Here is a 25,785-nt window from a genome sequence, read left to right on the forward strand (position 1 = left end):
AGGGTAACTCTTTGTATGTGCTAGAAATTTTCAAATTATAATTATTTTTAAAAATGAGATAACTTCCTTAAAAAACACCCAAATGGCAATGCAATAGGTATAAGTGGAACTTACTATGAAATTTGGAAAGTGAAAAATTTGGGAGTGAGAAAAATCAAGCGTTACCCCCAAATGCTAAAATTTGAGATGTGTAAGGGCAACAGCCTTTCTATGACAGGTCCATATCCTGTACCACCCCCTCACTCAGTGACCAATCCAGGCAGAGGTGCATTTCAAGGATTTAGAGACTTCCCCTCAATTTAGAACAGGCACAAAAGCATGGTACAGCAGGAACCACTGAGGGCAGTAACAATGAGAATTGAACAACGCACAACAGCCACAGTTATTGTGCAGTGTCTCATCTGCCTTCCAAGCAAAGTGAAGGGATAATGCTGCTGAGCGTAACAACACAGAGAGCAGCAGCAAGGCTTTCTTTGGAGCTTTTATTCCATACAATGGCTTCAGATTTGTGACAGCATTGAAATATGCTGGCAAAATAGCCCAAGGGAAACTACCTCATTATTCATAAAGAAAGATCATCATAGATCTGCTCCTTTCTGAATAATATCCTCCATTCCCAGCCAAATATTAGCAAGAATCAATGAATTACGGCAATTCTGCTAATAGAATTAAACTGCCATTAGCAAAATCAAAGTCTCATGGTTTGAGAAAAAGCAATAATAAAGTTCCTTATTATCATCTGTAACCATCTTTTGCCCAATGTGGTTTTTAGGTAAGTACCCCAAGGCATTCAACAGCAATGGCGCAGTCAGTTAGAAACTCTATTACACGTCAGATTTCTTGACACAGTCTGCTATTTCTGAGCCCTTTAACGTGAGGTCCAAATTAATTTACAGACTATCCTGGTCTGTAGTTTATAGCCCTGGTTCTTAGGAATTCAATTTACTGCTTCTTCCCATAACTGAATGTTTGATAAACATAAGGAATATTAGTGGACATACAGCTGGGGAACGGGGCAAAATACGCAGTTTTGCCCATTGAATCCTCACATATCACAAAGTATAGCAAAGAGGTCAGTTAGAGATTTTTTTTTTTCTTTTTCTAAATCTTTTAATGGATGGGCATGTTCAAGATGAACCGAAGTCTATAAAAATAGCATTTATACATAGACCCACACAGGTATGTGTGGGAACAGAGCCTACTTTTGGTATATAGAAAACTATTCAAAGCATTGTTGCATCAACTCTGCTGCCTTTTGAGTTTTGAAACTTGTAAAGATTTTCAGTTCAGTTTCTTGACACTGGTATCATGCACTCATTTCTTTCTTTACCTTCACTTTTTCATGTGTATAGATGTTGCACTGGGTGTAGTTTGTCCATGTCCTGTTGCTTTCTGGGTGTCTAAACCAATTCCCATTTGGATCACAGATCTTCGTAACTTTTTCTACAATCAAAGTTGATGGAATGAAAAACAAAAGAAGAAAAGTGAAAGAAAAATACAGCAGTCAGCACTGAAGTTCTATTTCCTGATGCCAAGTATTTAACAAAGATTGGCAAACAAATGACAGCTTTATTAATATGACTAGAGAGACTTCGCTTGTTACTATGAATTCTGAGAAACTTGAGGCCATTGCTTTTGCTTGGCAAGAGCAACCAATGATGTGATTTTCCTTAAGAAAACAAATAGATTTTTCTTCTCCAATCCATTAAGTATCAAAATACATTGAACTAAGTGAACTACCAGATGAAGGCTGTAGAGAACTACCAGATGAAGTGACAAGAATATTTAAATGGCTTGTTTAACATCCAAGATGGAAACTAAAGCCTAACATCCTACCACTATAAATTAGTACTGGACAGGAGGGAAAACATCAACAGTGAAACTGCTCAAGAACCAAACTGGAAAATTGCTGGAAACACAATGATTTCTATCATCAAATAGAAGGAGGCACAAAAAGACCCAGGGAAATACAAAGTGCGCAGAAAGAGACAAGACTAGAAATGTATGACATTTTCCACATGCTCACAAAGCTAAGCCCACAGAAACAGGAAATGATTCTAAGTGGGAGAAACTCTCTGTCAACTTCAACTTTTAAACTGAGGCAAAAGAGTAAGTCATATTTCTGCCTGTCTGTCAGAAAAGCTCATCTCTAAGAGGAAAGAACTGTGATCTGACTTCAATTCCTACTCCCTAATCTACAGAATTCCCAGAAAAGAAAATAAATAACTTGTCAGTTTTCTATGTGATAAAAGGAAAATGCAAATAATGGGTCTCGAGTTTCTGAAATCCCAGAGCATTAATGACTTGAGTGAGGCAAACAAAAGACATCAAGCCCCCAGACCTTCATTTCAACGAGAAATACGTTGATGTAGAAGTCAGTGCACTCATACCTGATGGGTTGAAATCCTGAAAATAGTCAGGACAACGCTGCACTGACACAGTTCCGGCAGCAACATCACTCCAGCACAACCAGCCATCCCAGGTCCTGTTACAGTAAGGACCTGCAAACAGATAGAGACCTGGGAATAAAATAACTCTTGTTTCAGAACAGTCTTTCAAAGGTAAGATGTGGGACTGGGTAAGGTAGGTTTGCAGCAATGAGGAAAAAAAAAAAGAAAAAGAAGATTTAGCATTGGTTGGTTAAAACTTCACTTAACAGAGATAGTTCCTTACACATACATTTCTTTGAACATGTTTAAAAATCTTTTCTCATTCACCTTGAAATGGCCTACATCTACAATTTGCAAGCCTCAGATCTAGGACATGGTGGGCAAAAACCCCCTAAATGGATTCATCTCAATAATGTCCCTTAGCAAAGAACCTCATGCTTCCAAAGATGGTTTTACTGATTTTTTTTATATTTTGGATGTATACCAAGCCTGTATATATGTTTCCTCATTCATAGAAAACACAGTGGTATCCCAGAAGCCACAAGAAAGCCTGGCTGGGAGGAGCCACACTGGCTCTGCCTCAGACTGAGCTGAGCCTGCAGCAGTCACTGGACAAACACTTCCCCAAGTGCCCCAGGAACAGGGAATCCAGTGCCCCTCAAGAGCCTGTTCCAATGTCTCATTCCTCACACACATTTCAACATCTAAAATAAACCTCCCTTGAGAATGAGCTGGCATTTTATAAACAGCTTCTTTCCCAAAAGGCACACGGAATGACTGACCATCTCTACAAATTTGAAGATGTTTTTATTATCTCACTTCAGTTTTCTTTTAAAGACTTAATAATGTCCCCATCTCAAAGGCTGCAGTTTTCAAAAGTCATGTTATTCCTCCTCATCTGAAGATTTTCCAATTTATGCAGATCCTTCTGAAGCTGTAAAGCCCCAAGCTGGGCATAAGCTTACACTGCCATACTTGTATCCATTTCTGACCTCCAGGCACTCAGTTCCTTCAAAGAATCATTTCAGATGAGAAGAATCTCTTTGTAAAAGAACACAATCCCCTTTGCTTGCCTCAAAAGCCATTCAGTATTTCCAGAAGCTACCAAGTGAATACAGCAACGGGTGGAGTGGCTGAGGTCAGCTCTGAGTGACTTATCAGGAAAAGCAATAATGACACTATCACAACCCTCAGAACAGGGAAACTGTGTGGATTAAGATACTTACAAGTTTTAAAGGCAGATGTGACCAAGCAGACAGAGGTATTGTAAGAGCATGAAATGAAATAAGGTGGTCAGATTAATTAGTCATGATTTTTTAATATAGATATCTATTTAAACTAACATTTCTTACTTCATCAGAAAGAAGAGCTTTGTGTTATATCAGGAGTGGTGCTATGGGCAGATAATGTAACATATTACTTCATGCATCCCAAAGTGATATTTATAAAAAATTGGGCAAATATTGTTACAACCTGAAAAATAATTGCTAGCAAGACAAGAAATTAATATAATGAAAGGATCCTGAATTACTGTAATTATATCCGTTGACCACTTGCTTTAGTAAAAGCTCATAAGGAAACAATCTACCTTCTTTCTTGTGGATAGGATCTTGCATAATCTTCTGGTAGCATTCATACTGGGCTGTCATGATTTTATTCCGTGTAACACTCAGCTGGGCAAAGTCCATTGTCGTGTTCTGATGCCCCTCAGATGGTGTAGCAGTGGCAAAGAACTAAGAGGAAAAACATGTCTTTTAGCAAACCACATACAAGCTCCAACATCAATCTTTTCAAATATTATCCTTTAAATATTATTTTACTGAAAGAGAATGATCTTCAAATCTTATTACTGACAATATGATTTTATGTATTTCTGGTTAATTAGCAATTCTTACTACTGAATCGTGATAAATGTCTCCTGAATGAGCATGGGGGAGGAACAATTGGCAAGATTTGTAAATAATAATGGCAACGTGCATAGAAAGCACTGAGACGGTCAGAGGGATACAAACAGCTTTTGTGAAAGTCAGTGAAATGTATCAAAGTTCAGTCTAAAAGACATTTCAGTCAGACCCAAAATGATCCTTTACCAAAAAAACCCTTCCACATATTTTATGCACTGAAGCATTTGGCTTGTCCAGAGCTATTTGGTTTCTCTGTAGTCTGGTGAACCATAAAGTCAACCCTCAGAATAAAAAATGGTATTGAAAAGACAAGACATCCACTTTGATGGTTATAAAAATTAAAAATTAAAAAATCTTAGGAAAGCTGATCTTGACCAAAACCTGAACCTTTTAAGTGAATTTTTAATAGTAATTAAATATTTTATGGGAAGCTACTAAGCTTCTCAGAAAAACACAGCTGCAGATTGAAATATTGTACCACTGTTGAACAAGGGATGAAATTAAAATTTCTGAGGATGTCCCCTGAATCTCAGTTAGTCATCTTCTCCTCTTCCTGGGGTCCGCAGGGTACTGCTTCTAGGTCACTTGTCCACTGCTAGTGTTCTGAGCCAGCAGAGAATACGCTGGATTCAGTAGAGGTAAATACTGTTTCTGTTCCTTTGCCAAAGGAATTTAAAGGACAACAGAAGGTAGATAAAGATCCTGTTCTTCAGAAGCTACATTTGAACACAAGATTAGCTCTTTCTGCTTCCATATTAATAATTTCTATGGTACTCTTTACAGGGTTGTTAAAACTGGAAGTGATTTTAAAAATTCATAAGACTCACCATAGTAACCGATAAGAAGAATAGCAAAAATGTGATCCAGATTTTTGTCATTTTTAAATCTGGTGCAGTGAATTTTACGTTGTAGCTGAATGAACTCAAACTGCAATAGAAAAAAAAAAAAAATAGAAAGAAATTTAGCAATTAATGAAAGCCAAAACTGATAAAAGACTTTCATATTTTCTTTCTGAACTAAAATCGATGGAGGTCATCTCCATTTTTATTCATGCACAGTGATGCCACGTGAAATACACAGGGATGCACAATATGGTGTCAAAACAAGGCACTCAGTTCCTCAGCACTGAACTCCAGCAGCAGGGATTTCTGCACTGCTCCTCCACTGCCTCGCCCAGCCCCTTCAGAGGGTTTGTCTCACGCAGGTGCCTGGTACCAACCCCACAGCAAACAGCCCTGAGATACAAACTGCAATCAGTGCCATCTCTGCCTTTGGGCAACCACAGCAGTTACACTGCACATTGCTTTCCTTGAAGTACACACAGGCTTTCAAACACACACAATTATTTCCCATTTTCTTTATATGTCCTGATATTTAATCCTCCCATTTCTGGAATAACTGATCTAGTAAGAAGCCACTTCATCCTGAACTTACAGCCTTGCAAGGATAACAGTAGCAATGCAAGAATGAAATGTGAGCTGTAAAATAGTTTCTGTACCTGCAGTAGCTGTAGTTTATCTGTCATTTGAAGAAAACACCAATACCCAAGCCAGCTATGACCACTTTACACTGCAGACTCTTCTTAGAATTGATTCTTGAAGTAAAAAATTCACCCAAAGCATAAAATATACACCATTATTTATGAAACATGTATACCATCCATCTAGCGTAACCCTGCCATGACAACTGCCTCAAAAGGAAGGGAAATGCCAAAGAGATTTGCCTTTTCATATTTCAGTGTCCTGAAGTATCGTGAGAAGATTACAAAGCTGAGCCTGGAACTGAGGTAAGAGCTTTTCTTCTGATTGCATTGTGGAAAAATACCTCTGTCTACTCAGTTTAGTTATTACAACTAAACCACATTTCAAAAATCCAAGTATCTCACTGCAGCAGCATTAATGAAGCTATTCTCAGCTAAAATAAAAGCAATAACTTGTGTGAGTTTAGCTCCCTTGTACAGATGAATTCACTCCAAGACTCCAAGTGATTTAAGACACAAACCTTGCATACCCAAAGCCCCTCACACAGCTCATCCAGCCCAGAGACCACAGTGCCAGCAAATCCAGAGGGCTGTGGGTGCTGTACCTACACACAAACCTGAGTCCTGACCCAGGCCACGTTCCCCCTCACGCTTGCTTTCATCTTTGGAATTTTTTCTTATCCAGCAGCAATGTGCTATGAGAAACTGGGGAATGAAAAACAACTGGCAGTACATTGGCCAGCAGACCTAACTGTACAAAAAGCTCATTTTTAAAAATCCACCCCCATTTTAGTCACAAAAGCAAGCATTTGACATTGCTACTTTCCTGCTTTCACACTAGGACTGGGTCCTCCTAATACAGCTATAATACAATAAACTGTATCTTGTACGACATACTAACTACTAAATATGAAATCACTGCTGTTTATTGTACAGCCTGATGCAAGTACAAGAAATGTGTTGTAAAATCAGTTGTACCTGTTTAACCCAGAATAAAACTGTATCTGTAATCTTCCTTCTATTTTTACCAGTGGCATGGAATCCTGGAACACTGATTGCTGCAAATTGCACAGGTGAGGCTCTGAAATTCAAATCTGAAGGCTTTTAAACACTTAGAGGAAGACCAATTAGCATACATGAAATATATCCTCAGTTCAAGCTACTACTTCCCTGGAAAATCCACATGGTAAGAACTAAAGTGAATAGGTAACAGTAAAGACCTTGATCTGTTAACTAAAGAGAAATCTAAATATCTTTGTGTAGTGACTAAAGCTTGACTAAAACCAGATACCCAAATAAATCTAAATTAACAGAAGAGCAATATGAGTTCAATTCTGCATGACAACTGGGGGTAATGATTAATTCAAACCTATCACATGTTTCATTAATTTACAGCTGTGTCTGTTTTCCTAGGGGGAAAACCCCTGACCTTCTAAGGAAATTGGAATTAATAACTTATTGCAAAGTCAATAATCTTTTCTCTCCCAAGTATGACAAAGCGCATCTGCGCAGGGTTAAAATCCACAAATGATGTGCACAGGACAAGCCAAGAGATGAACCAAGTAGAAAATAGCAACCATAATTTAGTGTATGTTTTTTTATACATGTATACAAGAGTTCAAAATAATTTTATCTACAATAGTTCCAAAAATCCTTATGCTGAAACAAATTTTGGCTGGAAAATTTAAAATGCATGTTTTTATATTGCTCTCACTTGCTTATTATAATTTATCTGAAAGATACAACATCATATAAACAAAGGCAGAAATTATCTGCTTTGATTCAGAGTCCAAGTTTATTTCTGTTTCACAATATCAAAAGTCATCCCTTAGCTCAGTTCCTTTAATGGTCCAAGTCTTTTCATACCTAGTGTTTTTGTAGACATTTCCTATCAACTGCTCCAATATCTGCTGTTAAATTATTAAGTCTTCCCAGGAGATAAAATGTTAAGTCAAGCCTATAATGCACTCTCTGCTTTCCACTCATTTCCCTCAGTTGCTAACATATGGAGAGAAAAAAAACCCCAACCACTACCTTATTCTAAACATCACTACTTATGGCCTTAATTACAAAACACAGGATGAAGGTCATTCGGATGCCTATCTGGACTCCAGGAAAGCATTTCTTGCATCACTACATGAATTCATTCACTGAACGTTTATTCCAGTTAGTCTGGAGAAGACTTTTCCAAGGAAAATTAAGAACTTTCTTAAGGATGGACAGCAACATATTCCATTGACTGAGGCAGCAAGCCAGTACTGCTGAGAAAGTCAGGCTGCTTTTATTAATCATCTGCTCTGATGAGATACAAACTAAACTCTCAGAAAGTTCTTTCCCTCTCAAAGCCTGAAGGTATTAGGCACACAAGAAATAAATGGTGAAAAGAGACCCATTCTTAGGTTTCCTTAAATAATAATGCTTCCCAAGTTGTTCTGCTATTCTGACAAGTCCACTGTGGGGCAGAGAAAAGAACCGTATTGGACTGAGATTAATCTGAGTGTCTTGAATGAATCCCTTGACTCCCACTATGTGACAGTGGGAATCTGCACAAAAGCCAGTAGGACTGGGATTTACATGGCAGGTATTGACTGAAACTGAGGTGGTGTAGACACAACACTACAGCTACTGGCAGTCCCCTGGCTGAAGTATTTTCCCAGTAAAAGGGAAGATCAGTGAGAAAAAAAATGGGGAATTTTAACACTAAATTAGATCTTCCAGATCTCTGAAATATCATTTTTATTTCTAGTGCATATTTGTGCATTTAGTGAAGACTGCGATAACTTAAATGAAACAACAACAACAACAAAGGAGATGCCATTAAGGATATTCCCAAGGCCTACGCTGTGTTTGTCACTGATAGCAGTGACACCTACTGAAAAAGGAGGAACTAAAAGGGAACTGCAAGTTGGACTTAGCTAAAATAGTCACTGGTATATCTTTAACAGATGTTCACATTTCTCTTCCTCCCGCTTTCTCTAGAGCCATCCTGCCTCATCAGCTGTTTCTACTTTTAACTTTCCCCCATCCTCCCAAGAATAAGCGGCACCCTTGCACCCTTGCTGAGCTCCAGACACTTCCCATTTCAACCATACAGTAAAAGGGTTAAAAAATCAGTCATTAAAAAGAAAAAAATCATTTTTTTGAACTTGAAAACCACATTTAGTATAAACCAAAAAACACAGGAAGCTTCCACCTCAAACAGTTCTCAAATCTGACTTCAAGTGGGAATGCAACTCTGTGTGAGTGGGACAGGAGGGAGAGCCTTCTTATGTCACTGCAGGTCCATCCATAAATGCCCAAACATTTTTCACTAATTGGTAATCTTTGATTTGCCCGGAAGCCAACAAAACCATTCCAATGCCAAAAAAGCCAAAGCCACAGAACTTGTGCAGTTTAAATGATAAACCTTTCAGCGTGCTATAACCTTGTAACACTGACGTTAAACATGTTTGCATACAGATGTAAAACCTTCATCTCCCACTGAAAATGGGTCAGAATGGGTATTTTCTTGACACTTTGTTACTTCTGGTTCTTTTTGGAGGGAGGCATACAACCTGAAGTATTTAAAACCCCAGGCAATGTTTGGTTGTTTCAGCTCAAGATAAAGGCAAAAACCAACAAGTTGGAAAAGGCCCAATACTTTTCAAAGTGTCCCTAATTTGAATTGCTGTTCAAATTGCACTGTTAATAAAAAACTCCCCCAAACCAACAAGACCAGTAGCTTCAAATGGAATTGCAGATGGAGCCTCCACTTGCATCTTCACTCACATGAATTTTCTGGGAAATACTTCTCTGACTAAAAGGGCTCTGCAAGCGGGCAGCACCAGCCAAATAATACACACCAGATTCACTGAGTCCTGGAAACGGACTGTAAAGTCTCCACACTTATATTAGAGAATAATGCAAGGCAGTGTGGAAATCTTCCTATTTGGGTAATATACCTTTATTTCTGAGGGAACCACTTCTACCAGGATTTGAACAAACTGCTCAATGGTATCCCATAACAGCTCACAGCTGTATGTGTGGGAATTACTCCATCCTCCTAATAATTATGGAGCTTAAAAGTAAAGTTAAATAAAATAATGCCACACAAACATTCCCCACCTTTCCCTCCGTGAACTTCTCCTAGGAAGCAGTTGTGGCACAATGGCATTTACTGTCTTGAGGATTAACAGAAGCAAAGAAATGCAGTGGCATATCTCAATTTAACCCCTGAGTTATTCTACAGCAACTTCCTTGTGCAGGTGGCAGTTCAGCTCTGTAGGAGAAAGTCCTCACTGTTTAGTTCCTGGGCCATGTGCTGTGCTGGTCTCATGGTACAGGGCTGTGCAAGTAGGAAATTAGGACTGGCTCATGAAGATGTTTCACATCTTGTATTCTCTTTATTCGCACGCTTTTTGCTTTTGTTTTTGCATCATTCTGGTTGTATGCCAGAGTCCTCGCAGAGATTGCAGAACCATCTGCATATAAAATTGCACAGATTAAATTCCTCCTGGGTGCTTCTTCCCATGAATAGCTTTTGGCAACCATTCAGATAAGTTTTGTCACCTGCACCAGACAGAAATTACTAGCAGTAATTGGCAACACTCATGGCCAGTTCCAATAACACCTAAAGTTATAAGAACCTATCACAGAGTGATAGTGGTGCTAGTTTTCCTCTATTTTCTAACACTTCTTTTGTTCAATTCGCAGGTGTGGATGATATTGTAAATTATTCTGAGGAGAAACATGGGCTATGGAGGTCCAGTTAAAATCCAAACCAACCAACAAAACTCAGCAAGAAATGCCACCACAACAAAGCTCTCCAAATAAGACTTTGAAGGAGGGAATGTCTACAAGGTTCTTTGCCATGCATATTCTGCAATTTCTGCCCTTGGTCAACATTACTCCTCTCCACAGAGCAGAGTGCAGAGCAGAGTTTTTGTGGTTTTGTCCATCACACCAATTTTGGCCCTTTAAAGCAGTATTTCCACTGATAAAAAAGGTAAGAGTATTTCCTTGTTGCTTTTACACTGAAAAGTCATCTCTTGGCCCTTGTGCTTTCCATGCTTTCCCTATAAATTATGAAGGCTCTACCCCTCCTTGTCCAATATGACGAACTTCCCACTGACTTAAGGACACATGAAGCAGACACATGTACAGATCGTGCAATGCCATGTGGACGGATGGCAAGGACTCAATGAGGGTTACAGTTACAAGTCAGCAGGCTATCTAACAGTGCCAAAGAAATGCAGCAGATGAATTTTGAAAATATCAAAGCAAAGTAAAATTATTAATCTCTCCTGAGGAACTAGTTAAATGAAGACAACAGAGATTCTGGCAAAGTAAAATCTTTACCAAGAGACTGCTAGGGCTTTACTTTCAAGAGATGCAATTGTGATTTCCGACAGTTTATGCCTCCACAGTTTCCAGTGAGTGCTATTTGACTACTATTGTGCAAGCAGGCTGTTATGCTTATTTTACAAACTTAACCCTTTTCACCCCATAGCCCTAACCCAACTGTATCGTGATGCCTAAAATCCATCAGCATAGCTACCTTTGCTCCTAGGCATAACTCACGAAGTTCAGTTCAAAGTTCTGTAATCCATGGCACTGAAATTCCATAGCAATCACTCAAGCACAAAGCCACTTTGAAGGGAGGCTCCTCTGCTCTGCTGAACTGTTATCTGTAAAAATCCATTATCAAACATCCTGGAAACGACTATTAACAGAAATGAAGATGATGGCAGACTAATGAATGATTAAATTCCAACAGCTGATGGATCAAGATGATTCAGGCCTGGTACTTCCCTTTTTAGGTTTTTTTATTTTCAAACTGTATTATATTCCAGTTATAGTAATTTAAAAAATGGGTTGAAATATATCCAATAAACTTTCCTGAAATTTTACTTCTTCCAAAACAACTGCAGTGATGTGGCAAGGATGTTCCAGTTAACACACTGTTTTCAATAAAAGGGAATAGCTCATGGCATTCATTCTTTTCCATGGATTTCATGCTATTAACAAGTTGGAGAGCTCCTGCATTTTTACTAGGTATATAAGTATAGTTCCCTAGATACCTTTATATATGACTGATATTCTTAGTCATAGGATTTAATTTTAGGTAGTCCTGCCAGGAGCAGAGACATGCACTCAATCAGCCTCATGGTCCCTTTCCACTTCAGAAATCCTATGATATATATGAAAAATAGGGTATAGTCCTCCTAAGAAAATTTCTCCACCTTCAAGGAAAATTATTTCTGTTTTGAATTAAAGCCAAGCCAGTATGAATTTATGAATTCATCAAACAGACCTTAAGACTGTATAACACCCCTTGTTCAGATGCTGAAGTGGGATTTTTTCCCAGCCACTGCTGTTTAAAAGCTGCAGAGTGTCCTGCTGCTCTGTGTGCCCCTTTCAGGCAGTGTTTTTTTATTTGAATGACTCCATTTGATGCTGTTTACCAAATAATGACCCAAAAGAGATCCAAAGGTTTCTTTGTGAAAATGTTTACGGCATGAAGTAATTTTCTCAACTGGCTGAGTTTTAAAAGTTTTTTGTTATTTCTTCATTGACACATGCTAATTTTACAAGAACAGTATTTCCACAGTTCAAAGACTTTTCTCAAGGTCAGAACAAGGCAATGGGAATGGGAAAATTGGTTAAGCAAAATGTACCAGGACTTTTGTTTTTTTGAGAGTTTACCACTCGGGCTTTTCCTCATTGGCCCCAGCCCAGTTTGGCAGCTGAGCATATCCTATGAAACTTACAGGTTTTACATCAGTTTCCTTTAGGTTCACATTTAGAAGTGTGAATATTTATACACAAAAATATTCTCATTCAGTTATAAATAAAGCAATAAAGTTTCAAAATATGATTTTTTAAATGAAATTGTTAATTTTCAGGTGGACCATGGCATAGCAGCAGCTCAGAGCAGGATGGGGAGGGAGCAGGTGGCCAGGAAAGGGAACTGCTTTTGCCAGGATAAACAAAGTGTAGCCACTGCATCAGAACCAGTGTCCCAACTTTGGGTTCACCTTTGGTCAATGACTTGAACAGAACTGATGAACAAAGTGCAGAGAAAAACTCTTCTTGGAAATGTCAGAAGCACGGTAGTCTTCTGATTTTGTGTTGCATTTCTTTCTTTTACTTAAAAAGACCCCAAACAACAACAACCAAACAAAAACCCAAAACGCAGTACAGAGAACTAAAATATCCCCAAGGCAGCTTTCACTGGCAATGATTTTAGTCTGGCTAAAGATGAAATTTCAATTGCAAAGTTCATGCCAAATATTAACATCTTCTCTCATGAGACATTTCTGATGCATTCACTAGTCCAAAAAACTTCAGGTAAATTTAAGGCAGCTTTAGAAAAATTCAGCTTTGTATACTTATTTAAAACAAACCAAACCACGAGCTACTTCAAAGCCTTTACCAGGTCAACCTAAGTCACCACCGTTCAGAACATTTCCTCTTAAATTTAAAATTTCATATGCCAAAAGTCAAAAGTGCAAGCTCTGGACTATTTCACCCTTTGAATATTAGACAATACTTGTTATACTGTGCTAAATTATCAAAACTACTAATCCATCCTGTAGAAAAGCCAAGAACAAGCAGCAGCCAAAACCAACCTTTTGAATTCTAGTGGACTGCAGCTTGTCTCCTTTGCTTTAATTAGCTACAGCTATTCCCCATCTTTTCCATGTTTTTCCATCTGTTGCATTACTAAAACAGCACTTTAACAGCAAATGATTTAAGTTGGGCTCACACAGGGTATGCTGACTGTAAAGGAGTCCGTGGGACTCAAGGAAGTTAAACCAGAGGTAGTTAATCTCAACAGTATGGAAGCAAATTACCTTCTATATATTTTTCAAGTCCATACCTGCATATTGGTATATGCACATGTCGAGGCCCACACAGACACGGGGCCTGTACTCAGAACAGGAGAGAAGGGCAAAGGCTTGGGAATGACTTCTCATGGAAGAAAATAAAGGATGCACTCAAAGGACAGACTAAGAACACAACAACCTCAAAGATTTTCTCTTTACATTTATAACCAGAGCTTGTCTCTTTATGACATATAAAGGGAGACATCTCTCTCTTTCTCCTCACAGACTAGCTGCAGAAATCATCTTAAGGTAGCCATAAAGTAGGCAGAGTGATAGAGGGTTTTCCTATCCTCTGCCCACATTTCCTTCGGATGATATATACCAAGATATTGCTAAAACCAATGATATTTTGCATTAACATTATTTTCTGTCAATTTGAGTTAACATTTTGACAAACTGAGCAAAGTATTACCCATCATTAATAGTCTTCTAAATGGAAATTATGGTCAGCTTCATCCACACCCTGCCACACCCACAGGAATATCGACATAAGCAAAACTCTGACACAGGCTGAAACATCCAGGAGAAAGAAATGCTTTGCTAGAGATATTGTCAGTTTAAAAGTCAGGGACAGGATCAAAGCAATTAACTAACCAGCTTAACAAAATGAGATCCTTGAAACAGAGGCAAACTGCTACCCAGTGACTGCAGTAATGTCTCTCAGTATTTGCCTGAGGCATTCTTCATTCTGATCTGGACACAGAGGGCACAAAACAACTGGCATCCACATAAACATGAGTCTCAACTTGTTTTGTACATACAATCCTCCATAGGGCACTTAGCACTGTTTGGACAGGCAAGGCCATTTTCAACCATCTAGAACACATTTGAGTGTTGGTCTTTATGAACTATCATTGTCAATGTACACTTACTTTTAAAAGAGTAATTTCTTTTTTACATGAGCTCAGTCTTTTAGTCTGAATAAGAGTATCTAAGTAGAACTCTTTAGCACTAACTGAAATAATACAGTTCTGTATCTTTTCTGAAATATCTCTTAGGTAAAATTTCTTCCACCTGAAGTTGTACATAATCCTTATCTGAAAGTAAGAAGCTAAGCCTTTTCTAATTTTCAAATTTATCCACCAATTGCTTCTTGAAGCCTTAATTCACATTTTGAAATACTAGAGAGTAAGAACTGCTGAAAACTGGACAGGCACAAGTCTAGCTGGCCTTATACTTCAGTTGACACCCTATTACATTTTCATGCTGTTAACAGAGAAGTGACTCTGTGCCACTGAAAAAAATTCTACTTGCAGAGCTTCTACTGCTGGGAAAGATGTGAAAAGTTTGAAATAGCAAGAGTAGTTGGTGGGGGAGCTGACAATTTGGCTGGCACGCAGTCTGAAAGCCGCACACACATCTGAGGGTCAGCACGGCACTCGTTCCCATCCTCGGAGCAGGGCCCACAGGGCCGGCCCTGCCACACCAGCAATGCCACAGCCGGCATTTCTGCACACTGGCATTGTGTATTTCGGTCTTCTCACAACACATTCTGTCTGCTGCACAGAGCTGTATAGTAACACTGCAGCAGAATGAAACCCAGCATTGCACATTATCACATAAACCCCTCTGCCCTTTGTGAGGCAGAGATTTTACAGACAGTGCCAGCTGCAATCTGTAGGAAGCAGTGTGAATGTTTCCATGAATTCAGTTGAAGATCATATGCTCAGGGTGTGGCCGTGGGAAAGACCAGAGTATCTTACACACAGTCCCTAAAGCCCAATTAGTGTTCCTTTAATTACAAACAGACTTTTCCATATCCTTTTGCAGTATTCTGCCCTCCCTTACCTGAATGAAAACCAAAATAAAATACTATGAACATTAAAAATATTACATAAGTTGGACACAAAAATCTCTTCTTTAAAAACTGGAGTCTCACTTGGACAAGATACTTCATGAAGATGAAATATTACATATCAAATGTAATAAAACATTACAAGCACTATAGCTACAGCAGAGGAACGTGCATTGAACACAGCTATTCTGGTCATGAATTGCATATAAATTTTATTTGCACATTATTTATACATTCAAGCACATTATCTTCCCTCCAGGTGTAATATTAACAATAACATAAAGGCGGGAAATGTAATGGAAAATCTCAGTTTAAAGCTTGTCAAAATTGCAAGCAGATGAAAATTTCCACTGCAAGCATGGAAAATATTATATGGCTTTAATATAGGTGTCCATATTTTCTGCATACTCACATCCTGCATTTATTTTCCTTGAGAAAAATAAACCTCACACAAGCCTCAGTCTGATTTCACACTCCAGAAAAAAGCCCTTGGCAGAAAAAAACCGCATGGAATTTGATGGGAAGCTTTTATAAGGATTTCTACCCAAATTAAGTTAAAAAATAATCATTTGAATATGTATTTCTACAGACCAGATGCTGCCCTTGTTCGGTCAGTGTCTCAGCTACAAGTGCATTAGAATTTGGCTTTGATACACAGGGTGGACATCAAACTTGCAGGCATTACTTCCCTCAGACTGAGCTACTAAAACCCACTAAGAAATGTACTTTGCATGCATTTTTATTTTTTTTTCCTGTACTCTTTAACTTAATAAGACATCTTAAAAGGCTCATCCCATTTCATGCACCTGCAGAGAGTCTGGACTTGCACCCCTCAGCTGTTACCCTCTCAAAGCTGTACTTGTGCATCCTGTTCCACAGAGCATGTGAAAATTCAAATCCATCTTGCTGAGAAATTTTGTTCACAGCTGCCTGCTTGGCAGAGATTTGGCTGAGGGGGGGAGGGAGGAGGGAGAGACAATTTTCCAAGCAATGGGGAAAAACAGTACAGAACTTTCATCATCAATGGCCTTGACATTGCTGGAGCCAACGGAAACAACATCACCCAAGTGACTCCATGCGAGGGAACCATTCGGACGCAAATAAAAAACCTCCTGCATTTATTTCTATCATGGTAGCTTATGCCAAGCTTCCTTTGGTGAAATCCAGATTTCTCCTGCATAGGCTTCCTCCTGCTGTTGATGGAGCAGGATATTTGCTGAAACAAGCAGGTAATGAATGAGATATTCTGAATTAATCAGCATATATGCTGGAGAGAGGATTGTGTTCTCTTCTGAAGCCGTAAGAACTGTGTTTTTCCAAAGGACTATTAAGGTAACAGACACAGGATTTCTGTACTAAATGTTAACTGGATGCAAGTCTTGCTGGCAGGTGAATTCTGTAACAGGTACATGCCTTAGTGACTCTGAAAGTGATTCTACAAAAAAAAAAAAAGCCTAGCAATTGATACAGGCCTACACACAAAGAACAGGTAACATTTCATGAGGTAACTTCTCATTGCCATAACTCCTCCAGGATTCCAAAAGAAATAAAAATTTACAGGAATAAAGCCTGGTTGGTTTCCTCCCCAAATAGTAAATGTATTTCATTTTATCAAGAGAGTATTAGAAACCAAGTACTGCACAAATCTACTTTATTACTGCTCAATGATGAGTATAGCATACTCAAAATCAAGATCAGGGATCTCAAAATCATTTTTATTCTTGGTGTTTTCTTGTGGTATCCCAAGCCTTTACTGAATGTGCAGTGCTAAACACTTCTGTACTGGTGGCATTTTACTGATGGCATTAGTTATTCTAGATATCACATAAGTGTTTTATAGACTAGGAAGCAAAGTACTTTCAGCTTTGTCTAAACCAAGCATAGAACAGATTAGATACAGACCCTGATCAGGAGGGACACTGACCGCTTTACATGTATTTGGGTTTTCTACTCTAAAAGACATAATTTCCCAAATATTAATTCAATAAGATGTTGAGAGATCAGAAAGCTTCATTTGCAACCACAGGGACAAGTAAATCCATTCTCATGTCATTGCCACCAGACAACTTCTATCTTTGAAGTCATTATTGATCCTCAGGCTGCTTCATTATACCACTTTACAAGGCTCTGGAGAACAGAAGGAAACTTTTGATGAGCGTTTTTAAGGAACAGAGAACTTTAAATCTGAAGTGGCCATCACCCAGAGATCTGAACTCTGAACCTTACTTGGCTGGTGATCTCTGAGGGTCAGACATTACAAGAAATATGACCCTAAAGCATCTGTTGAAAATCAGACTACCAAACTGATGGGAAGTTCAGTCTAATCCAATGGTGGGACCCAAGTCAGCTACTGAAAATATATAATGCTACCAAATGTAGAATCATTACCCTGTGAAGAAAATGGTTTCAGTTCTAGCAAGAAAATCATAAAAAATAGCCCTTCGATGTAGTTTTTCCTTTAAGGTCATAGAGAAGCACCAAAAAAGAATATAAAGTGAAGACAGGAGCAAGAAAATTAAAAAAACTGATCCTGGATCAAAGAGTTGAGAGTCAGTTGATATATTCAGTAAGGGCTTTGTGAAAGAATTCTTAAGCTGTGTGTGGCTCTTACAGACATCTATTGTGGGAGCTATTTTAACCAGCTTCATGTCTGACAGACAGTCTGTGGAATATAAATAAATTTCAGCTTCTAATACAGATATAATTTTCCTTCTCTGTAGGAGTGAATACCAGTGAGAAAGTGCAGTGTTTAGGATCAGTCCACTTGGATTTACAGGTTTTGAGAAGCCTAAACTAACAGACAATTTTTGAAGGCCATAAGCAATAAAACTCTTAATGTGCCAGAGGAAAAAAAACTGAATTTAAGAGATTTGCCCACCACTATGTTGCATGTTGTGTTACAACTGAGGTTTAAATATCCATTCAACAATTAGCAATGGATTTACCATTCATTTCTGTTGGGATTGTCATCAGAAGTACTGGAAATAGAGAGTAAAATTCCTTGGGTCAAGTAAGAGAAAACCCAGACAAATGAAAAGTCAGGAAAATATAAACCAATATTTCTCCTAATATATTATCAGTCATTTATCATCTACACCAGTCTTTCACCTGGAGTTGCACATATGTGTCTCTGAGATAGTCTCAGGACAAAAATCCCTTCTCAGGCTTGGCTTGGATATTAATGTCTCTCACTAGGGACACCTGAGTTTAAATGAGCATCTCCCACAAGGAATTCCCAGTGTTAAGAGTTACTTGAGTGAGACAATGTACCTGAATATTCTCTTTGCTCCTTAGAAACATGGGATACTCTTCCCATGGAGAGAAGGAACCATTACCTGAAGTGACCTCCTGCCTCCAGCTCTATCCCCTTCTAATCTCTTGCTACCCATTTCAAGCACTCACCCCACAGACTGAATTGCATTTAGCAGCATTGTGGATGTCAGTTTTTTCACCTACCTCAATAATGACTTATATGCTCTGCCCCAATAACCAAACTGACACAGCTTCACATCAGGTTCTACCTGCAATTCACAACTGGAAACTGCAGATTACCTACTTGGGGTAATGAAAATCATGCGCTACATCCCAACTAAGTACCAGTCACCTAAAACAGACAGGCATTGATAAAGGTGACTGAAACATCTGATTCTCGTAATCTACTAAACAGTCACACTAGATTTTCCTGATTCCTTCAGTACCCGCATAAAGACCTAAGAGGAATTAGAAATCTCTTTTACACATAATCACAAAGGAATCACAGCTCTTAAGCAAGCCATCCTGACAGAGGACAAGAATGTTAAGAAAAGACAGGAACCATGAGAAAATTATTGGTCAGAGAATGTATTCGTAGACAAAAATGTGAAAAATACTACAATGTAGAATACAACTTATGTTAAAATAGCATGCACAATATCCATTTAACACCACAGCACATTCAAAATCCAGTACCTGATAATTATCATTACCGAGGATCAATTTAAAAATCTGCAGACATAAGAGTCAATCCATCATTTAGATTTTGAAGCATTCAAACTAAAAGTGATTTTGAACAACTCTACAGTCCTTTTAGTTGGGGAAATTTATTCACAGTGGTCAAAGCACACCAAGGAATTCTCAATTCTCTGCACTCCAAACAAAACAAAGGAACTGAATAGGTGTTAACTTCAGAAGCTAAATTGAGTTTTTTAAGTACCAGCACCATCACCTATTTTGCTCTCCAAAAAATACCCCAGGGACACCCACAACAGGTGCAGTGGAAATGGACCTGCCTAGATAATCAAGATCGTCCTTCTTATTTTTAATTGAACTTTTACAAGAGCAAAAGGTGAACAACACATATGAATACTGCAGAAAGCACAAAACCATTAGAAATAAATCTTATTTTGCTATTTCTCCAAACTTCTGGTGGGGTAATCAGCCCCTAGTAGTGCCTGCATTTAGACCACGGTTGCATTCAGCTGTAAATGCACACATCTTGCATCCTGCCAATGCTGCTCCTCACCTGTGTGGGTCAGGAGATCGATCAAGACCAAAGGCTAAATTCCCTGGCTCTCACAGAGCTCCCAGTGCCCTCTGAGATGCCCTGAGGGTGTAAGAGACACCTGCCAAACTTGGCCCCGATGGATCTGCTGTATCCTGGATGGACTGAGCCAGGCCTATTGGGCTTCCCAGTAAGCAGCAGGTGCCTGAGTGCCAGGTCATGTCATCCCATCCCACCCCAAACACGAACAAACCCTTCCCCTATTAGTGGCTTCCCAATAAAGGGCTGAGCTGAAGGAACAGGAATAATAATAATAATAATAACAAAAATAATAATAAGCCCCTCCAAACCAACTCCCCTGCCCCCCCAAAAAATTAAAATTTGATGAAGAATAAAAAACCACACAGCATGTGTGTGTTCTGTTCAGTTTCACTGAAGTCCCTGAGTCACACCATGCCCAGAGCAGAATCAAACAACTCAGAAACAAAGGTCCTGTGAAAAGAGGGTCGCACACACTGGGCCACCTCCAAAGACTGAAAATAAAGGGCACGTTGCTAAGTACAACTTTTAGAGAAACCCCAACAAGAGCCAGAAGAGCACTATGAAAACTTTGGGTGAGATCCCAGCGCAGAGCTGACACCTCACCTCAGCAGGGTTGTCAGCATCCGGAACGTGGCAAACATGACTTGAGCAGTTTTCCAGTGACTGCAGTGTCCCAGTCACCAGGACAGATGAGCACTGTAGGCTGCCCTTAATCCGTCCTGTTTACACAGCCCTTTTTGCAGGAAATGGCTCCTCCCAGGGTTTAAGGGACCAAAAGTTTCAAGTGATCTTGAAGTACAGAGAGGAGGTAGAGGAAAGGGTGGTATTCTTTCCCATCAAAGATCATTTTTACTTAAATATCACTCTCAGTTGAACTTATACAACAGAGAGTGATATTTCTCTCAGATTTCTGAGGCTTTAATTGACACTGATGAGCTTTACCAAACAGCCCTAGAAATGGCAGCTCTGAAGGTATAATCCTACAAAAGCAATACACAAGCACCCTTCTCTGCTTCCCAGAGGAGCTCAAAAGAAATGTATCTTTGTAGAGACAATATTTGACAAAGAGATTTATATATTCAAGGAGAAATGCTATTTTGCACTGAAATAAGACCAGGCTGTGAATCTAGATAGTCCCTTGAACAATTAGGAAGTTCTCTCAAATACTTGCACCACATCTGTAAGAGCTGAAAAGCCCAAACAGAACATGCACTAAAAATAAATAAATAAAGTGCATCTGCATTGCTCTGTTAGGTCTAAGTTTTGCTCAAGGTCTCTTCCATGGACCTTTGGTGACTGTTCAGCTGGAAATTAAGGGCCCAAGAGATTTTTGTGAAAGCAGTAAGGGATATCCTGAGTTCCAGCCAGCAGCCTAACAATGCAGCTTCCAACAGCCAAAACTGTGCGGATTGCGTTAGGAACATCACTCACTACCGCCCTGTGTGCTTACAGAGCCTCCTTATAATTCCATTTTAGCTATTAAAAATGTCCAACTTATGAAAGATACTACACTTTAAGCAATAGGTTCCTACTGTATAAAAGTCAAACTATGACTTTTAATTGCTTTTTATTTCTCAATATATTCAGGTAGTGAGCTTTGAAAGGTACACTGTCTAATTATATTTATTGCAAAAACCAATTTTCACAATTTAGGCTGTGGAAAGTCTATTTCTAACTTCACTTTCATTCGTATTTTACCTCTGACCAGTGTAACTTGAAATTTTCTTTATGAAAACCTGTTCTAAGCTTCAAGGCAAAAAAAAAAAAATCCAAACCCAACCCAAAATTCAAACAAGACAAAACCCCCACCCAGTTTGTATTAAATTCTCATTGAAAACCTATGTATCTCCCACTGTTTTCTACTGTAAAATAGCTCAGATGCACTTCTGTCAGCAACATCCTCTCTCCTGCAGGACTGTGACATAGGTGGAGATGTTCACTCTGGGATTGGATTAGTTTCTTGGCAAAAGCGGTTATGATTTACTTGCTGCTACATCCTAAGGTTTGTTAGCATTCCTTGTCCTAGCTGGATCTATGCCCCAGAGGGGTAACCGAGGAATTATTGCAGAAAGCCAGCATCTGAGCTGTGGATTTCAGAATTAGCTGCACTTATGTCCAAGGGATGAAATGCTTCAATAACTTTTGCATTATTGCACATTACTTCTTACCTGTACTAAAGTGCATAAAAATAAGAAAGCAGAACCGTCTAAATTATACAACTCTACAATTTCTAAAGGCAAATCTTTACAATCCTAAGACAATTTATGTCCCATGCAACAGTTAAAGAGGTATGAACTGTTTAAAACTGTGAAAATCTCTAAGTTCTCTCATTTTTTGTTACAACTGGCAGTTAACTTGAATTGGGGTCTTAAAATTTAACTGCAGAGACAGACTTGTTGAGACAACTACAAATGTGAGTCTTCACACATTTATCACTCTCCCCGTGTTTCTTCTTACAGCTTGATGGTACCTTGGGAACTGACTGCTCCATGTCATTTCTGCAGGGTTACTCCCCTTAAGTGCCTCCTGTCTTGTCAGCTCTCCCGGCCCAGGAGAAACCTGAGTGTGATCATGGCTCTTCCCTGAGAAGCTTCTTCATTACAGAAACTGTGATTATATTTCATTTATTCTTTCCATACCTCATTGGCCCTTACACTATCACAAGCCAAAACACAGCCATTGAAATGTAACTAAATTATTAACATGCAGAATGCTTGATGCTCATATTATTAATTGAATTTCCTGTTGATGTAGGAAGGACCAAGGTTCAAGTAAGTGGTGAGTATTGATCCTGCCCTCAATAATCCAGATGTTCAAATGGTCTTTGTGCACAGTTCATCACCATCCCTGGAGAAGCAAAGTTGTACTCTTAGCAAATGCTTAGAGGGCAAATGTGAATTTTGTCTGACAAATACCATGTATGAGCTACGAGTATTAGTAAAGTAAAAAAGAAAATTAGGGAGTTGTTGTTGATCAAGGCTTTAAACAAAACACAAGTGTGCCTTCCTTTCTGTGCTAATTCTAGGAGAAGAAGGAAGTCAACACAATTAATGGCTGATAATTATAAAAATACTGTGTTACTTTATATAGTGCAGAGTATAGCTTTCACAAACACTAAAGATTTTTCATTCAACTCCTTTCTGTCAAGTCTGGATAATATTACACTATTTTTGTTAGCTAAATGTGTAGTTAGATAAAGATATGTGAGTCTCAGAGTACTAAGTAATTCCCAAGACTATCAAGGAGAAATTATTTTTTCTGTAGCCAAGTAATTGAAAAAATAAATTCAGTTTCTTAAGGTGATACATACTTTATTTTTTTTTTTTTTTTCATTTCAGGAAGCACCATGCACAGGGTATATATAGAAATCAAACAGACGATACTAAAGCTCAGTGGCCTATATCTGATCCAAGATAGGAAATCTTATGTTCTGAGTATAAAGGTTCCAATTCAATTACACCTGTGAAACAGCATTAAGTATTCTAAAATAAATGAAAAGCATGAATTGCATTACAAAAATATAATATCCTGACCCCTGAAATATTCTGATCCCTGAAAAAAACTGCTAAGAAATCAAAAACATCTGCTTCCATAACATTAATTGGTCTTATGAGCAATTTGTTGTGAAGACAAAAAAACTTAAGAAAAAAAAATCATCAGGATGGGAGAGAAGGTGACAGTGGGAAAAAGAGAGCTCAATCCCAGTATCTGGAAACAAACTTGCACATTTTCTTCAGTTCATTTGAGATCTGGCACATTTGCCAGTTTTACAACATTCTCAAGCTACAGCTGCAAGGTACAAATATGTACAGGACACAGTGTGAACATACAGTATGATCATATATAAACCCCTTGGAACCATCAAAGCCTGAAAATTTCTGGTCCTTATAAAAGTTACCTAATAAACACTTAAAATTTGTAAAAGCTAAGCTACTTACTCAGGTGCAATGCTCAGGAGCCAACTCACAAATTAGGAGCAAAGGAAAACAAAATCCAGTTTATCAGCAAATACAAGTACGTAGCAAACCATCTTTGACTTGAGAACAGATTATTAGGAGCAAGTCCTCTCTGACCTGACTTAGTTTTGGAGACACATGGTTTCCATGTCTTGTTTCTACTGTTGCAGATCTGCACATTAGGACATAAAAATTCTGTACAAATTTATAGTAGTTGGGGTGAGACAGTGCTGAGGCTGATGCCCAAAGACTGGGAGTTGATGAACAAATTCAGTTCCTCAAATAAGAAGCTGCATAGTTGGATAAGCCATGTAGCCTTCCATATATTTAATTTTCTCCCAAGCCCCTCCACGTTATGAACAGAGTGCACAAAAGCACAATAATTTATCTAATAAGAGCAATTTGGAAACTAAGCTTACTAATATTTGCTGAATTAAGGTTGATAAAAAGATGCTAGTACAGGTCTCAGTGCAAAAACACTTAACAGTCTACCAAGACCTGGATTTTCCCCCTCAGAGTGAATATATTCTCGTGTCTCTCACCTAATGTAGGAATCTTACTAACATTTCTTCATGAGCAGCTGTGACAGTATGTAGGTGTTAGAAAAATACATTTTTTCCCCAGCAAAACACCTGTAAGTAAACAATGATAAATTCTGAAAGAGCACCCTAAACCATTCTGTAGTCACAAGTTATGCTGACCAGTGGTTTTACCCCTCACATTCATCACAGAAAGCTTTTTCTCCTAAAAGGCTAACTAATTTAAACTTATCAGATTATCAAACTTCATTTAAGGAGAGTATGGATGCTAATAAATAAATAAAATTTAAACCACACATATCTTATTAGTTTACCTGTTATTGGACACAGGAACCATAAACTGGAGTCACCACTGGAAAACACGTATTTGTCCATACAGGTAATGGGTGGTAAAAGTGTTTTTCTTTGAAAGATTATGTTTACTGATTTACATCAGTGGAAGATGAGAAACATTTCCAGTGAGCTCAGTCCTACTTCCCTGAGAAAAAAAAAACAAAAACAAGGAGCAGCACCAGCTGCTTGGCAGGACTGTGCTGGAATGATAACATGATCTCGGAGCGCTCTTGCTCAGGCCATGGAATTAATTACTGATGAGCACGAGCACACCACAGCACTGACAATTGCTTCACCTTGCCCAGCAAACATGCTGTTTTGCTCATGGTGCTCACTGCACTCATGCAGAGCTTCTCCAGAATTAGTTTTGCATGCATTGCACATCTTGAGCAATATTGGAACAAAGGAGTGGACTGTGTCAAACTACTTAATATTTACATATAGAAAAGATTTGTGGACAAGGACAATTTGATATACCAATAGCATAAAACTCAGTATTAAATCTACCTGAAACTAAGCTAATAAACCCCATTTTATTTAATAACATCCACTCACTAATTTGAGTTAATCTTCATTAGCGATCCAGTTCTAATTAGAAAATTAGTATGAACTGGTCCTACAGTTCATTCAGCAAAACTCTCATCACCCTCCAATTTAAGAGACTCTTGTTCATAAAAAGATGACACATTCCTAAGAGAATGGAAAATGATCAATCTGAATTAAAGAAAAAAGATTAACAAGGAAAGGGGACAAAGAAGCTAAAATTACACAAAAGTCTTTTTATATCAAGTGACAAAGGAAGAACAGCAACCAAAAAAAAAAAAAAAATTCAACCCGAAAGCCAAGCAAGAAAACCAACAAAACCATATTACCCAACAGAGCCATGCCACATCAAAGAAAACTCAACCACGAGCTCTGCTGTAATTGTGTGATTGTGTAGGTTTCTACATTTCCTTGGATAATGTTCCAGATTTGTTGGAAATCTGGACAGGACTCTC

At 38.5% G+C, this 25,785-nt stretch overlaps 1 protein-coding gene across 2 annotated transcripts in view; it reads right to left on the reverse strand.

Annotated features, from left to right (window-relative positions):
* CALCRL (calcitonin receptor like receptor) overlaps positions 1 to 25,785 on the reverse strand; it is a 63,671-nt gene that overhangs the window by 25,379 nt on the left and 12,507 nt on the right. The window contains exons 1-5 of one of the 2 annotated variants that reach the window (XM_082284931.1): positions 24,769 to 24,865; positions 5,122 to 5,221; positions 3,979 to 4,123; positions 2,391 to 2,501; positions 1,331 to 1,443 (exon numbers count right to left, since the gene is read on the reverse strand). In XM_082284931.1, coding sequence (XP_082141057.1) covers positions 1,331 to 1,443; positions 2,391 to 2,501; positions 3,979 to 4,123; positions 5,122 to 5,221; positions 24,769 to 24,791 — 492 coding nt within the window. In that variant the 5' untranslated portion in view covers positions 24,792 to 24,865. Of the gene's footprint in view, positions 1 to 1,330; positions 1,444 to 2,390; positions 2,502 to 3,978; positions 4,124 to 5,121; positions 5,222 to 24,768; positions 24,866 to 25,785 lie in introns of those variants that run through there. The other variant, XM_082284932.1, reaches the window with a different exon arrangement.

This window comes from Coloeus monedula (genome assembly GCF_965178545.1).
Source record: "Coloeus monedula genome assembly, chromosome: 7".
Taxonomy (NCBI): Eukaryota; Metazoa; Chordata; class Aves; order Passeriformes; family Corvidae; genus Coloeus; species Coloeus monedula.